A 15,081-nucleotide genomic window follows, 5' to 3' on the forward strand; every position below is an offset into this window, starting at 1 on the left:
GTCTGGATTGGCTGGGATAAGAGGGGGGGTGGGCTGGAGAGGACAACACTTTGGGGAGAGGGCGGCGTATGGGAAGACCTCAAAGCTCGATGTGGGGGGAAATGACAAGAAGCAGAAGGTCATTGAAGATCCGCTAGCAGCAACACAATCCAATTTGGCATTTCTAGAAAGTTCTGTCTGGTAGAAAGAAGTTCGCAGACAGGAAGAGGCAGAGAGAGCAGCTGGAGGCTGCTGTGGTTATCAGGATAGAGGAGCCGGTGACCGGGGCGGTGGCAGACAGGGGGGACAAGATACGTTCACGGGATCGTAAGGGGAGAATGGACAGAACGTGGGCGTTGAACAGAGCTGTGACCACATCTCCCAAGGACGCCCTGAGATATCCCTGGGCCCTGGATATAGGTTCTGTTCTTCAAGGTGCTCAGGCAGCTGCCAATCATGAGCAAGTTGCTGAGGAGGGTGGGGCCCTTCTCTGCCATCCTCCCCCCACATTTCCCTCCACCTCTCTCAGGTTCCCTTCCCATAAGCACCCTGTTATGGGTTGAATTGTGTCCCCCAAACTGATATGTTGAAGTCTTAACCCCTAGTACCTGTGTGATCTTATATGGAAATAGGGTCTTGGCAGATGTAATCAAGCTAAGATGAGGTCATTAGTGTGGCCCCTAATCCAAGATGCTTGGTGTCCTTATAAGGGGGAAAATAAGGACACACAACGCGAGCAACCACGAGATGACGGAGGCGGGGCTGAAGACGGCAGTGCGAGCCGAGGACCGCCGGGGTGCCCGGGAGCTAGAGAGGTGTTGGAGGGAGCATAGCCCCCAGAATAAGTCTCTCTTGCTGGGGACACCCCGTTTGCGGCACTTGGTTGCCGCAGCCGGAGCGAACTGTGACTGATTTGCTTTCTGATTCTCCCTGGCCTCCTTTCTCTGCCTGCTGTGTAGTCTTCTGACAGGTGAGACCCAGCCCCCCTGAGGCCCGGCCCTCGAGCCAGCAAGGCCTCCAGACTCTGACAAGGCAAAGCTGGCTCGTCTCAGGCGCTGTCGGATTGGACGGCTGACCGGCAGACCCAGCGCACCCAGGGTGCCCGGGACACACAGGTCCCTCCTCCCGGCAGCCGGGCGCTGAGAGTCTGCTCTGCAGCCCGAGACCTGGAGGACGCCAAACCTGCTCTGGCTCGGGTAGCCCTGCGCAGTATCCCAGGAGCACCCCTTTCCCCTCTAAACTGTCCATCAGTACTTGGCGCCAACCTACCTTCTTCCACAGATGTGTTCCCCAGGAAGATGTATTCTCCATGGCCCCGGGACAGCACCACTCCCAGACTGTGGGGGGAGCAGAGAACCCACGTCCTCGTCAACGGCAAGTGCAAGTCAGCATCCCAGCCCATGTCCTGTCCTGCACCAGCTCTGAGTTTATGAGCTTCCACCCCCATGACAGAGCCTCCCAGGTCATCCCCCCCAGGGCCAAGGAGCACTTCTATTTCCATATCAGCCCTTCTTCCTGGAAAGGACCCTGGGAATCCTATAACGCCACAGATTCCCCTCAGCTCCTGCTGTATTTATTTATTTATTTATTTATTTATTTATTTTATCCTCATCTGAGGACAGTTTTGCATATATCTTAAGATAGAACGGGAGGGAGAGAGGGGGGAAGAGAGAGAGAGAAACATCGAGTGGTTGCCACCCACATGACCCTAACCGGGGCCAGGGACAAATTGCAACCGAGGTACATGCCCTTAGCGGGAACTGAACCCGGGACTCTCTGGTCCATGGGCCGACGCTCTAACCGCTGACCCAAACTGGCCAGGGCCTCAGCTCCTATTTTATGAAACAAAATGTTTTTGTTAATCCTCACCCGAAGACATTTTTTCCACTGATTTTTAGAGAGAGTAGAAGGGGTGCAGGAGGTGGGAAAGAGAGAGAGAGAGAGAGAGAGAGAGAGAGAGAGAGAGAAAGAAACATTTATGTGAGAGAGAGACATCGATCAGTTGCTTCTCGAATGTGCCTGACCGGGGCAGGGGACTGAATATGCAACTCAAGTATGTGCCCTTGACCGGGAATCAGACTCACAACCCTGCAGTGCATGGGATGACACTCTAACCACTGGACCACACTGACCAGGGCTTATATTATTACATTTTTTAATATTCAAAAATTCTATTTTTTTTGCAACCAAACCTAATGATATGCAGTCAATCCACAGTGCTTGTAGGATTACTGAAATCATTAAAGGGGCCAATCCACATGAAGTACCTAGACCAGTGTCTGGCAAGAGTAAGCATTCAATATTTACTGGTGTTGTAGTTATTAGTAGTAATTAGAAAATGCCATGCTCATTCAACAGAATAAATAACTTTGAATAAAATATTAAAGTTGACAGTGATTAAAATAAAAATGTAGAGAGTAAGGCTGATTTATTTCAGCTCCTATTTTAATCAAGATAGATTCTGAACCTCTCAGAACCCCCCTGAAATGTAGAAAGGTCTCCAGGTCTCACAGGACCCCCAAAACAAGAGTCCTTTCCCACCTGGTGAATCCCACCATGACTTCCCCTCTCTCCTGGTCGAATGCTTTTGAACTTTGGCCAAATATCTGAATCACCGAGGGAGCTTTCGAAGCTACTAGCGCCTGGGCCCAATCCCAGGCATTTTGAGTGAATTGGCTTGGATGGGGCCTGGACATTGGCCATTTTATAAAATTCCTCAGGTAGTCTAATGAGCAGTCAGAGCTGGGAACCAGGTTTTATTGAGAAATGAGATAATTCAGAGATAAGAGCTATTTGTTTCTTAATCTGTATATCTACTGGAGTTAAATATTGATACAGCTGGAAGGAACCTAGGAGATCTTCAAATTTGATCTTCCATCTAGCAATTGCTTACATTGCATGTGTTAAGATCTTTAGGTAGATTATGTCATTCAATCCTCACAAGATCGCCAAAAGGTAGCTGCTATTACTACCTTCATTTTACAGATGAGCAATCTAAGGCACAGACAGGTTAAGTAACTTGATAAAGGTCACACAGCCTGTAAGTGATGATGCTGGGATTTAAACCAGGAAGTTTGGTTCCAAACACTGCACACTGGGCTACACTGGCAAAGCAGGTCTAGACCTCTCAAATTTCCTGAATATAGACCTGTGTCTTTTTCTGTTACTGCAGAATTGCCAACTAACTATGAGTAAATCCAACCCGACTTGAAAGTTCTACCCTGCAAATAAAACACGTGCCCCTCACCTGAAAGGTGTGTCACTGATGTCCGTGAAGAAGTAGTCATTGGTCAGAAAAAGAACTCTCTTCTGAAAGAGAAAAGAAAGGGTATTTGCTGGAGAGGAGAGTGTCCGACCAGGCCACCCAGCTCCTTGCCTAACACCCTTGGGCTCCATCATCTCCGTCGCCTCTGTTCCCTTCCCCGACCAGCACCAACATGCCTCAGCTGGTGGACACCACAGGCAGAGTCACCGCAGGCCCAGCAAACCGCAGCCTTTGGGAGTGGCCTGACTGAAGGACCAAAGGCTACCTCTGTGCTGTCCCATAAAGTGGCCGCTAGGTACGTATGGCTACTGAGCCTTGATATGCGCAAGTGAGAAAATGGATTTTCAAACTTTAGTTAAGAGAAATTTAAATTGAGAGTTAGTGGGGCTCGTGACTACTGTATTGGACAGAGCAGGTGTAGACGGACTCCTGGCTTCATATGGGACCAGAGCTGAATATGTGTACAGTTGGAGGGAATCTAGGTGGTGCTGATATCAGGATCTCATATGTGTCCGATCCACCTATAACCCTCCCTCTCTTGAATAATAGCGGAGGGATAGTGGGGTCATTGTTCTCTCCACTACACCCCTCCCAGGGCCATGTCACCCTTTACAACTCTTTTTTTCCTTTCAAAGCTGCCATCTTTCAGGTTTCGGTTGAATTTGCATAAATTAGAGCGTCAGGTAGTGTATACAGTGGCTAAGGGCATGAGCTGGGCGTCAGACGGATCTGGATTTCAGCTGTGTGCGCTGGTGTAAGTCACCCCACTTTTCTAAGCATCAGAGTGCTCATCTGTAAGTCGGGGTTAACCATAGCATCTCTTGCATATGGTCGCTGTGAGGTCGTGAGCGTGTTTTTAGCAGGTGGGGCTGGGCCCAGGGAACAGTAGGATTTGCCCTGGTCTCCGTAGTTCTGCAGAGTGTCTGGTCCACAGACTCAGGTTTAAGTCTTTGGAAAATACTTAATGTTACAGTTGGCTCAGGAGCTGTTCTTATTCCCTTCACTTGTTTCTGGCTTTTCTTGCACTTTGGAAATTGGAGTTAGATGTTGGAAGGGACACCAGGGGAGGAGTGGGGGGAAAAGGTTAGTTTCTACAAAAAACTGGCTCTAGCTCAAACCCAAACAAACAGTTCTCTGGCCCTGGCCTCATCCAGGTGATGCCCTCCTGCCCCCTCTGCTTTGGTCCATCCTCTCTCCAGTTTCCCTCCCTCCCGGTCGTCAGGGGGCAGTCGGGAGCCAGGAAGGGCAGAGATGGGCTTAGGGGGCTTGCTTGAGTGTCGGAACTGGAGATCACCTTTAAAATGTTTCCTTTTTATTAAATTAAAGAAAAAGGCAAAATGCATGGATCTTAAGTGCATCATTCCATTTGTTTTTAAAACATTTATCTTTATTGTTGAAAGTATTACAGATGTTTCTCCCTTTTCCCTCATCATCCCATTAGTTTTGGTAAATGTACGCAGCCCTGTAATTACCTCCCGGTCAGGATACTGAATGTTCGCGTTCTCTGCAATTTCCTTCCAGTCGATCCCTCTTCCCACCCTCCATGGACTACATTCGATCTGGTCTAAATTCTATCACCAAACATTGATTTTGCCTGTTCTTATAGTACGTACCCTCTTGTGTTTGCCCTCTTTTACTCAGTATGATGTCTTTAAGATCCATCTATGCCGTTGAGTGTGTTTCTACTGCTGAGTAGATCTCCAATGTGTGGATACACTATTTGGCTTTTACATTCCCTTACCCATGGCCTCTGGGGTATTTACAGTTTGGGGCTATAATAAATAAAGCTGCTATAAACATTTTTGAACCAGTCTTCTTGTGGACATGTTATCATTTCTCTTCAGAAATGCGTAGGAGTGGAATTGCTGGGTTGTACGCTAAATGTATGTTTGCTTTTATAAAAACTGCCAAACAATTTCCCCAAGTTGTTTTGTGATACTTCCACCAGCACTGTACGAGTCCTGATTTCTCTACCTCTTTTTTTATCCTCACCCGAGGACATTTTTCCATTTTTTGTTCAGATAGAGTGGGAGGGAGAGAGAGAAAGAGAGAGAGAAACATCAACGTGAAAGGGACACATCGAGTGGCTGTCACCTGCATGACCAACCAGGGCCGAGGACAAACTGCAACTGAGGTACACGCCCTTAGTGGGAACCGAACCTGGGTCTTTCTGGACCGCAGGTCAACGCTCTAACCACTGAGCCAAACCGGCCAGGGCCCAATTTCTCTACCTCTTTGTCAGAATTTGGTGTTATCAGTCTTTTGGATTTCAACTGTCATGAAGAGTGTGAAATGGATCCTCACTGTAGTTTTAGTTTGAGAATCTCTGAAGACCAATGATGATGGGCACCTTTCCATGGGCTTGTGGGACATGTGTGCTTTGTGAGGCATCTGCTCAAGTATTCGGACCATTTTTTATCAGGTTGTTAGTCCTTGTTAATAATTTGTAAGAGTTCTTTATATATTCTGGATATAGTCTGTGCCTTGCTTTCTTAATTCAGGATATTTAGGACATTATTTAAAAAAAAAATTTTTTTTTTCTGCTCCACTTTTCTCCTTTCTTCTGGGACTCCAAGGACATAGGTTAGACCACTGCAAACTGAGGGATATTTTTTTTTCAAAAATTTTTTTCTATTTATCTGTCTTCAAATTTACTGCCCCATTTTTTCTTCAATCTGCTGTTAAGCCCAGCCAGTAAAAAAATTTAAAAAATATATTAAAACATTAAAAAAATTACAGTTGACACAATACTGTATTAATTTTGGGGTGTACAAATGAATGAGTAGAGATTTATATAACTTATGAAGTGATCTCCCAGATAAGTCTAGGACCCATCTGACACCATACATAGTTATTAAAGTTCTATTGACTGTGTCCTCTATGCTGTACTTTACATACTTATGACTATTTTTGTAACTGGAAATTTGTACTTCTTACTCCTTTTTACCTTTTTCACCCAGACCCCAAAACTCCCTCCCATCTGGCAACCATCAATTTGTTCTTTGTATCTGAGTTTATCTCTGTTTTGTTTGTTCATTCACTTTATTTTTCAGATTCCACATGTAAGTGAAATCATATAGTATTTGTCTTTCTCTGTCTGACTAATTTCACTTAGCATTGTATCCTCTAGGTCCATTCATTTGTCACAAATGTTAACATTGCATTTATTATTATTATTATTATTATTATTTTAATCCTCATTATTATTATTATTATTTTAATCCTCACTTGAAGATACTTTTTTTCCTCTTTGTCTTCAGATAGAATGAGTGAGTGAGAGAGAGAGAGAGAGAGAGACATTGATTTGAGAGAGACACACCGATTGGTTGCCTCCCACATGACCCTGACCAGGGCTGGGGACCGAACTGCAACCAAAGTACGTGCCCTTGACTGGAATTGAACCCGAGACTCTGATCTGTGGGCTGATGCTTTACTGCTGAGCCAAACTGGCTAGGGCAAGATTTCATTATTTTTTATGGGTGAGTAATACTCTATGGTATATATGTACCACATCTTCTTTATCCACTTGATGGACACTTAGATTACTTCCATATCTTAGTTACTGTAAATAAAGCTGCAATGAGCATGGGATGCATCTGTCTTTTGAATTAGTGTTTTGGATTTCTTCAGATAAATACCCAGAAGTGAAATTGCTGGGTCCTTCTTTGTCTTTTGTTACAACCTTTGTTTTAAAGTTTATTTTATCTAGTATAAGTATTGCTAACACAACTTTTGTTTCATTTCTATTTGCATGAAATATCTTTTTCATCCCTTTACTTTCAGTCTGTGTGTCTTTCAGTCTGATGTGAATCTCTCATAGACAACATTATGTATAGGTCTTGTTTTCTTTTCTTTCTTTCTTTTTTGTTTATCCTCACCCGAGGACATTTCTGTATTTCAGATAGAGCAGGAGGGAGAGAGGGAGGAAGAGAGAGAGAGAAACATTGATGTGAGAGAGACACATCGACTGGCCACCACCCACACAACCCCACCAGGGCTGGGGACAAACTGCAACCAAGGTACGTATGTGCCCTTAGCGGGAACCGAACCTAGGTCTCTCTGGTCCTCGGGCTGATGCTCTAACCACTGAGCAAAACGGCCAGGGTGAGTTTTGTTTTCTTATCCATTTAGCCATCCTATGTCTTTTGATTACTTTACATTTAAAGTAATTATTGATAGGTATGTAATTATTGCTATTTTATTATTCATATATTTGATCTTTTTTTTCCTTATAATACTGTTATTTTTCTTTTTTTTTTCTTTTTTTTGATACGTGCCCCTAGAGGGGTACCGAACCCAGGACTCTCTGGTCCGCAGGCCAACACTTCAACCACTGAACCAAACCGACCAGGACTGTTTTTGTTTTTTTTTTAAATTAGATTTATTGGATTTACATTGGTTAATATGATCACATAGGTTTCAGGTGTGGGTTTTTATGTTAGAAGATTTGTATGTTGCTTGGTGTGCCCACCAAAGTCAAATCATCTTGATCACCATATACTGGTTTGGTGGTGATGGGTTCCTTTAGCTTTTCTTGTCTGGGAAGCTCTTTAGCTGTCTTTCTATTCTAAACGACAGCATTGCTGGGTAGAGTAATCTTGGTTGTAGGTTTTTGCTTTTCATCACTTTGAATATTTTGTGCCAATCCTTTCTGGTCTGCATAGTTTCTGTTGGGAAATTAGCTGACAGTCTTATGAGAGCTCCTTCTTATGTAGGTCCCATCTTATTTGGGACTCTCTGGCTTCCTGGACTTGTATGTATATTTTCTTTGCCAAGTTAGGAAAGTTTTCCATCCTTATTTCTTCAAATAGGTTTTCAATCCCTTGCTCTCACTCTTCTTCTGGGGTCCCTATGATGAGAATGTTGGCACGCTTGATCCCTGAGGCCCCTTAAACTATCCTCATTTTTTTTTTTTTTTTTCTGGATTCTTTTTTTTTGTTGTTGTTTTTATAGGTGTTTTCCACTACCTGGTCTTCCAAATTATTGATTTGATCCTCTGCTTCATCTAATTTACTATTGATTCCTTCTAGAGTAGTCTTCATATTAGTTATTGTGTTTTTCATTTCTGACTCTTTTTAAAAAATGTTTCTTAGCTCTTTGTTAAACATCTCACCAAATCCATCTACTATTCCTCTAAGTTTATTGAGCATCCTTATCACCAGTGTTTTAGCCTCTGCATCTGGTAAATTGCTTGTCTCCATTTTGTTTGGTTCTTTTTTCTGAAATTTTGTTTGTTCTTTCATCTGGGACATGTTTCTTTGCCTCTTCATTTTGGCTGACTTGTGTTTGTTTTTATGCATTAGGTAGAGCTGCTATGTCTCCTGGTCTTGATAGAGTACTTTATGTAGAAGGTGTCCTGTGCGGCCCAGAGGCCCAGTCTCCCTGGTCCTGAGCTGTGTGCTCCAAGCCTGTCCCTTGTGTGGGTTGTGTGTGCCCTCCTATTGCAGTTGAGCCTTGACTGCTGTTGGCACATCAGTGGGAGGGATTGACCCTCAGGCTGATTGTGAGGAATGGCTGTGGCTACAGCCAAGAAGCTATTGCATAGGGGCTGAATCCACTGAATAGGATTCACTATATTAGGGCTCTGGTGCCTGCCGAGTCTGCCTTTTGGGTGTGGTGTTTGTGGAGGTGGTTGTGTGGTGCTCTGTTGTAACTTAAGCTGGCCACTTCATGTGTTGGTTTTGGGGCCTCTTGGGAGGAGCGCTGGTGCAGGCCAAGGTCAGCTGCTGCCTGTGCCCAGCCCGAGGCCACTTGATATGAGCTACAAAGTGATCTGCAGATGGTTGCTGCTTGCACTGGGCTTGGAGGTGCCTGAGAGGGGCTAAGCTGCAAACTGAGGCTGGCTGCCACTAGTGTTGGGCCTGCGGTTGCTTAACAAGAGGTATGGGGCATGCCAAGGCCAGATGCTTCTTGTTTGGTGTTTGTGGACCTTTGAGAGATTTTAGGTCCTGCTGGTGTGGCTCAGTGGTTGAGCGTTGACCCATGCACCAAGAGGTTGCCAGTTCGATTCCTGGTCAGGACATATGCCCAGGTCGTGGGCCCGATCCCCAGTGGGGTCATGCAGGAGGCAGCCAATCGATGTTCTCTCTCATTGATGTTTCTATCTCTCTCTCCCTTTCCCTTTCTCTCTCTCTAAAGTCAATAAAGAAAAAATATATAAAAAAAGAGAGAGACATTTTAGGAAAGTCAGCAATGTGAACTTAGACAGGCTGTTTGAATGGAAAAGCTGCTGAGAGAGGCTTGGGTGGGCCTGCAGAGTGGGTGGTACGTGGTCTCGGAGTCACCAGCGTGGGTTGAGTTAACACCCAGGTTGATGGAAGCTCAGACTTGATGCCTGTCTGTTCCTTCAGGCTGTGTTGGGGGGGGGGGGGCTCAGCAAAGGGACAATGGCACCTGCCAGCTGCCCCTTGAGCCCTAGCCCTGAAGCCAGACAATTCAGTTCCTCCCCACTCCTCCCTGGTGTTCTCTGAGCTGCGGCCCCAGCGAGTGAGTTTGAATGAGTCCGTGCCTGGGCCTTTAAGACCTGTAGGGCCTGGGACTCCAGCTGCCCTGTCTCACTCAGTTGCAATTCTCATGTCTTTCACAGCCAGGAGTTATGGTGACTTCTCTTCCCAGCACTGGAAGCCTGGGCTGGGGAGACTGGCGTGGAGCAGGAACCCCTCGCTCCTCAGGGGGGACCTCAGCACTGAGCTACCCTCCTGATTCTGTGTCGCCACATGTGGGTGTGGGAACCTCTTCTGTGTGACCTCCCTCCCCACCTTTCTCAGCACGGCCTGTTCTTTATATCCTTGGTGCAGGACTTCTGTTCCACTAGATTTCAGGTGGTTCTCAGTGATGGTTGTTCTGTAATTAGTTGTGACTTGAAAGTGGTCATAGGAGGAGGCGAGCACAGTACTGACCTACTCCGCCCTCTTGACCAGAACTCCCATCCAGTAAAAGTTTTATTTCAGACACTGTACTATTCAGTTCTAAAAATGGTATTAGGTTCTTGTGGTCATTTTATGCTGTGCCCAATGAACTAAGCTGGAGTTCCATTTCCAGATTCACTTTCCTGTGCTGTTCCAAGCGGGGCTGGCCAAAGGCAAGTCTGCGTGAGATGTTAAAGGCAGACGTGAAGCAGCAACCCTTTCTCACGCCGAAGGTGAGGATCAGGCACTCGGAGCTGCTCTGGCCGTTGGCCTGGACAAGCAGCCACACGCGAAGCTTCCTCAGAGACCACTGCGCCCCCTGCCACTTCCCTGAGCCCCGAGCCCTGTGGGTGTGCAGCTCCTGCCGCAGGTCACTAACCTCACTGTGCTTGTAGGCAGTGAGAGATGAATTTGGGTTTCAGTTTTCTCTCATAGGTTCCTGTTTTTCCTCATGGGTTTCTGTCTGTTCTTGCCTTCCCCAAACATCTTCCAGCTCTCCTTCCCAACTGCTGTCCCACGATGACCTCAAGGTCACCCCGAGAGCGGAGGTAGCCTTCTGCAGACTTCTTCTCCAGCTCGCGCAAAGGTCTAAGCCTAGAATAAAGCTCTAGATTCATAGCACTTGTAGTGGGTCTGCTTCTTTAATCAAATTCTAATCATGTCTCTGCTGAGATTCTCTATCCATTCACTCATTATGACCATCATTTTTTAAAATTCCTTTTCTAAATGTGTCATATCTGCTTCAAATTTATCATATCGAAATCCTTCTTCTAATTCCAGCAGCGGGATCATCTCTGGATCAGTTTTAAGACTGCCTCTTCTCTGAACTGGGAGTCATCACATTTTCCTGTTTCTCCACACGTGTAATACTTTTTATTGTCTACGGGCTGTTGTAAAGAACAGGTTGTAGACACACCGTCTTCCTCTGTCCCTCCCCCACTACTGAATCTTTGTTCTAAACTATCAAACGCCATGAAAATGATGAAAAAAAAAAGGGGGGGTCGTGGATCAGATGCTCAAGGATACTCTGTTTTTCCAATTTGGACTTTGAAACATGTCCCAGGACATCTGACCAGGATGCCATTGGTGGGTTAGAATTACGGCACATGTCATTGGCCCGCAGTTTAGGACAGACAGCCTCTATCAAGGCGGCAAGTGGGAGGCCTGCAGGCCAAACCTGGATTCCTTACAAGTTTGATACGCTAAATACTGGCCCAGACTGTGTTTCTAACATCTTTGGAAGTGATGCTCGCATTGAGAGCATGTATTCCCAGCTGTCTCCTTTAGAGGGCGTGTGTGGCGCTCCAGGTCGCCTCCGCGGCCAGCAGCCCGAGGCCCAGGCTTGTCACTTCTCTCACTCACATTTCTGAACGTGGCCTATCTGGCCCCAGAGATTTCTGAGCTTGTGAGTCCCGCTCTAAGTCATGCTGGGGTTGCTACTATTGTCCTTGGTCATGTCACCATAGTTCCCCCTCTGGGGCTCGGGAGATTTAGAAAGGTCTGGATAATCCGTGGGAAGTAGGGATGCGTGCAACCCCCCTGGGGGAAAACAACCAGAGTTACCAGCCGCCAGGAGGATGGCTTAGGGAAGAGACTCCCCAGGTGCTTGAAGAAAGCTTCCCTCGGCCCGGCCCGGAGAGGGCTGCACGGAGGGACCAGCTCATCCGGGGACATGCGCCACGGAGCCGAGAGAGGGCTGGCGTGGACTGGCAGCAAGACAACCACGAGGCTGCCCGGGAGTGTGGAGAGGAGAGGACCCGCAGGAGAGACGGAGCAGTTGCGGTGGACCGAATGGAGCGGCATCGTCGCAGGCCGGAGCAGTGACCGGCTGGACTCCACCATGGTGTCTGCACCAGCAACACGCCCTCCACGCGCAGTGCGGGCGCCGCCGCTTCGGGCGCGAGAGGGCAGAGTGAAGAGGCTGAGCTTTGATATGATGGGCACAGGGAGAGAAGACAATGAATTGTAAAGGTAGAATAGAAATGCTGTTCTGAAGAGACTCTTGAGAAATCTTTAAGGCGGAAGAATGAGCTGAGCATTCAGGGCCGGTCCTACAGAAAGGCCTTATTCAGCGTCCGGAGTGTGGGTCTTCCAGACCCGGGGCAAGTTTTTAACCTCTGAATTTCCTCATCTGTAACATGGGGATAGGACAGTACCTACTTCCTAAGGCTGTGAGTGTTAAGTGAACACTTATGAAGTGCTTAGTCCAGTTTCTAATAAATCTTAGCTGCCATTATTATTATTATGAATAGTAGCAGTAGGAAGGCATGAACACATGTGTGTTATGAAATGCCATCATGGTTGTGACCATGATCATCATCACCCTACTTTTTTATGTCTAAGGACCCATGTGTCAAGAAGCCTTTGTTAAACTGCAGATTTAACTTGGATGATTTATTAGCAGCAATGAACCTGTTCGGAAGGGGCGGGCTGAGGTTTCGGGACAAGCTCAGCCTGCCGGGATCTGGTTAGGACCCTCCCTGGTGGCCTTGAGAAGTGTGAGGGCAGCAGGGGAGGAAAGGGTGGTGGGCAGGCCACACCCACTTCACAGACGGGTCTGAATTCCATACGGTGTAGTCACACACAGATACATCTTAAAGTTGCTGTATGCCAGGGCATGTTAGAGTTTTCACTGGAGCATAAAAACAAGTCCTACCTGCCCTGGCCGGTTTGGCTCAGCAGTAAGAGCATCGGCCTGTGGATCAGAGAGCCCTGGGTTCGGTTCCTGCTAGGGGCACGTACCAAAAAAACAAAAAACAAAGCAAGTCCTACCTTAAATGCTCTGGCAGGGCTGGGCTGGGTGAGTGCTCCCTGGTGCATGTGGGTGACAGTCTGGTTGGAATCAAGGTGAGGCTCATGTGAGAAACCTTTGTTTTTTTGGATCAGGAGAAGCAGCTGGTGCACTAGATGGTCTCACATCACGGTACTGCCCAGTCTGCCTAAAGGAGGCCCTTCTCAGCCCAGAACATATAAACAGAAGGCAGTTGCTGCGGAAATCAGATATTGGTCCCAGCGACAATCGGTCTGTGCAGCTCAAAGGAATACAATGAGTTGCTTTCCCTTCCCAGTGCTTTCTTGTTTGGCTTCCATGGAGGTCTGTGTTTGTAGAAGTACTTGGGTCTAATTGTTGCAGACAGATGCCTGTGTTCTTTTAGCTGAGACAGATGGGCAACAGGAGGAGGAGGTGGGGGTGGCTGTGAGGGAGGAGGTGACATTTGTAAATATGTCAAGGGACAATGAAAATTCACCGAAAATGCATTGGAACCTTTTAAATGAGAAGGTGAAATGATCTTTCATAAATGATGTGTGGGTCTGTGAGGACAGCCATGGTGTCAGTGAGGGTATCGATTCTGGAGCCTCTGTATTTACATGGATACAAATCAGCTAGAAAGAATAGCAATTATTTTTAACCTCTTCCCATGTAACATGTTTTACAAGAGCTGCTAACAATTTGCAAAATTAACTGTCACTTTTCTCCTTTCCACCATAAACAACAAAAGGGCCAAGCAGCAGGCAGCGCAAGGAAGAAGAAGAGTTGTAAAAACTTGGGCTGACCAATTGCCTCACTCAGTAGCCGCCAAAGAACCCAGCATTGATGTGAGCGACAGTCCCTTGGCCAGGTGCTTCTCTGGGGCCGACACACACGTGGATATGCTCTCTAATCAAGCCCTCTAGGCTATAGCTAGCTTTCAAGTCTTAAGCTCTAATTTATCTACATCCCAAGTTTTTTGTCACCACCCCAAAACTCAAGTAACGGCCGCGCTGCCTCCTGGGACCAGAGCCTCGTGCTCTCTCGGGCACCTTACCCCTGTGTCCAGCGGCACCTTCACATCCATCGAGAGAGAACCCGTTTCCCCGTTGATCATGGCTGTTCTCAGCTTCAAGAGGAAAGAGAATGGAGTTAGTTCCTTGGCTCACACTGCAGTGTGGAGCTTTACGGACCAGATTGGAGGTGACCCCTGGGAACACTTCTGGTTCTTCCCCTTTTTCCTCTCAGCGAATACTGAGGGGGTGGAGGCCAGATTCTAGGTTCCATTTAGCTTATACTCTGGAAACTCAGGGAGATAATGTTCCAAAGTGGGCTGATACACGAACGTAGTGTCACATCACTGAGACATAATTTCCTCCGGGATGAGCTACACTAAAAGCCAGACTGAAACATCACTAGAACTGCAACTCTGTAGCTCACAGACAGGAGCTCATGGGTCTCAGGAATCCTGATTCAGGAAGATACTGATATATTTTTAGAGCTGTTTAAAGAATTGCCCATTCTAGGAATTGTTTCTGGTTTGGTCTCGGAAAGGGTCCACTGAGAGGTGCAGAGCGACATCAGAGCTTCTAGCCGTGCAGCTGGCTTGTGTATCGGTCAGAGTTAAACAGCTCCTCCTGCTCCCACTTTTCCCACTCACGATTTCAGCTCGGTCCTCCCACTCCACTTCAGAGAGATCCACACTGTTGTAGTTAGGTTTGGGTTTCAGTTTCTTCCCCTCTCTGTACTGGAGTGGGCAGGTCAGAAAGAAAAACATGAGGTTAACGTAAGGCTCTGCCCAAGTTTAATCTCTTCTATAAAAGCCTTATGGGTACATTTAGATCAAAGAATCTCAGTGACGCCTAGCCGGCGTGGCTCAGTGGTTGAGCCTCGACCCGTGCACCAGCAGGTTGCTGGTTCGATTCCCGGTCAGGGCACATGCCCGGGTTGTGGGCCTGATCCCCGGTGGGGGGCATGCAGGAGGTGGCCAATCAATGTTCTCTCTCATCAATGTTTCTATCTCTCTCTCCCTCTCCCTTCCTCTCTCTAAAAATCAATAAAGAAAAAATAAATAAATAAAAGGTGAAACTTAAAAAAAAAAAAAAAAAAGAATCTCAGGAACTCCTTAAAGCTTTCTGGGCCAACTTTAACCCAATGCAGAGCTTCCCTGTCAACATTTG

The 15,081-nt window shown here is 46.8% G+C and overlaps 1 protein-coding gene across 1 annotated transcript in view; it reads right to left on the bottom strand.

Annotated features, from left to right (window-relative positions):
* CACNA2D4 (calcium voltage-gated channel auxiliary subunit alpha2delta 4) overlaps nucleotides 1-15,081 on the bottom strand; it is a 116,008-nt gene that overhangs the window by 69,690 nt on the left and 31,237 nt on the right. The window contains 4 exon segments of the mRNA XM_036250900.1: nucleotides 1,249-1,316; nucleotides 3,227-3,288; nucleotides 13,959-14,030; nucleotides 14,562-14,648. Of these exon segments, the coding sequence (XP_036106793.1) occupies nucleotides 1,249-1,316; nucleotides 3,227-3,288; nucleotides 13,959-14,030; nucleotides 14,562-14,648 (289 nt within the window).

Source organism: Molossus molossus, unplaced genomic scaffold (assembly GCF_014108415.1).
Source record: "Molossus molossus isolate mMolMol1 unplaced genomic scaffold, mMolMol1.p scaffold_m16_p_10, whole genome shotgun sequence".
NCBI lineage: Eukaryota > Metazoa > Chordata > Mammalia > Chiroptera > Molossidae > Molossus > Molossus molossus.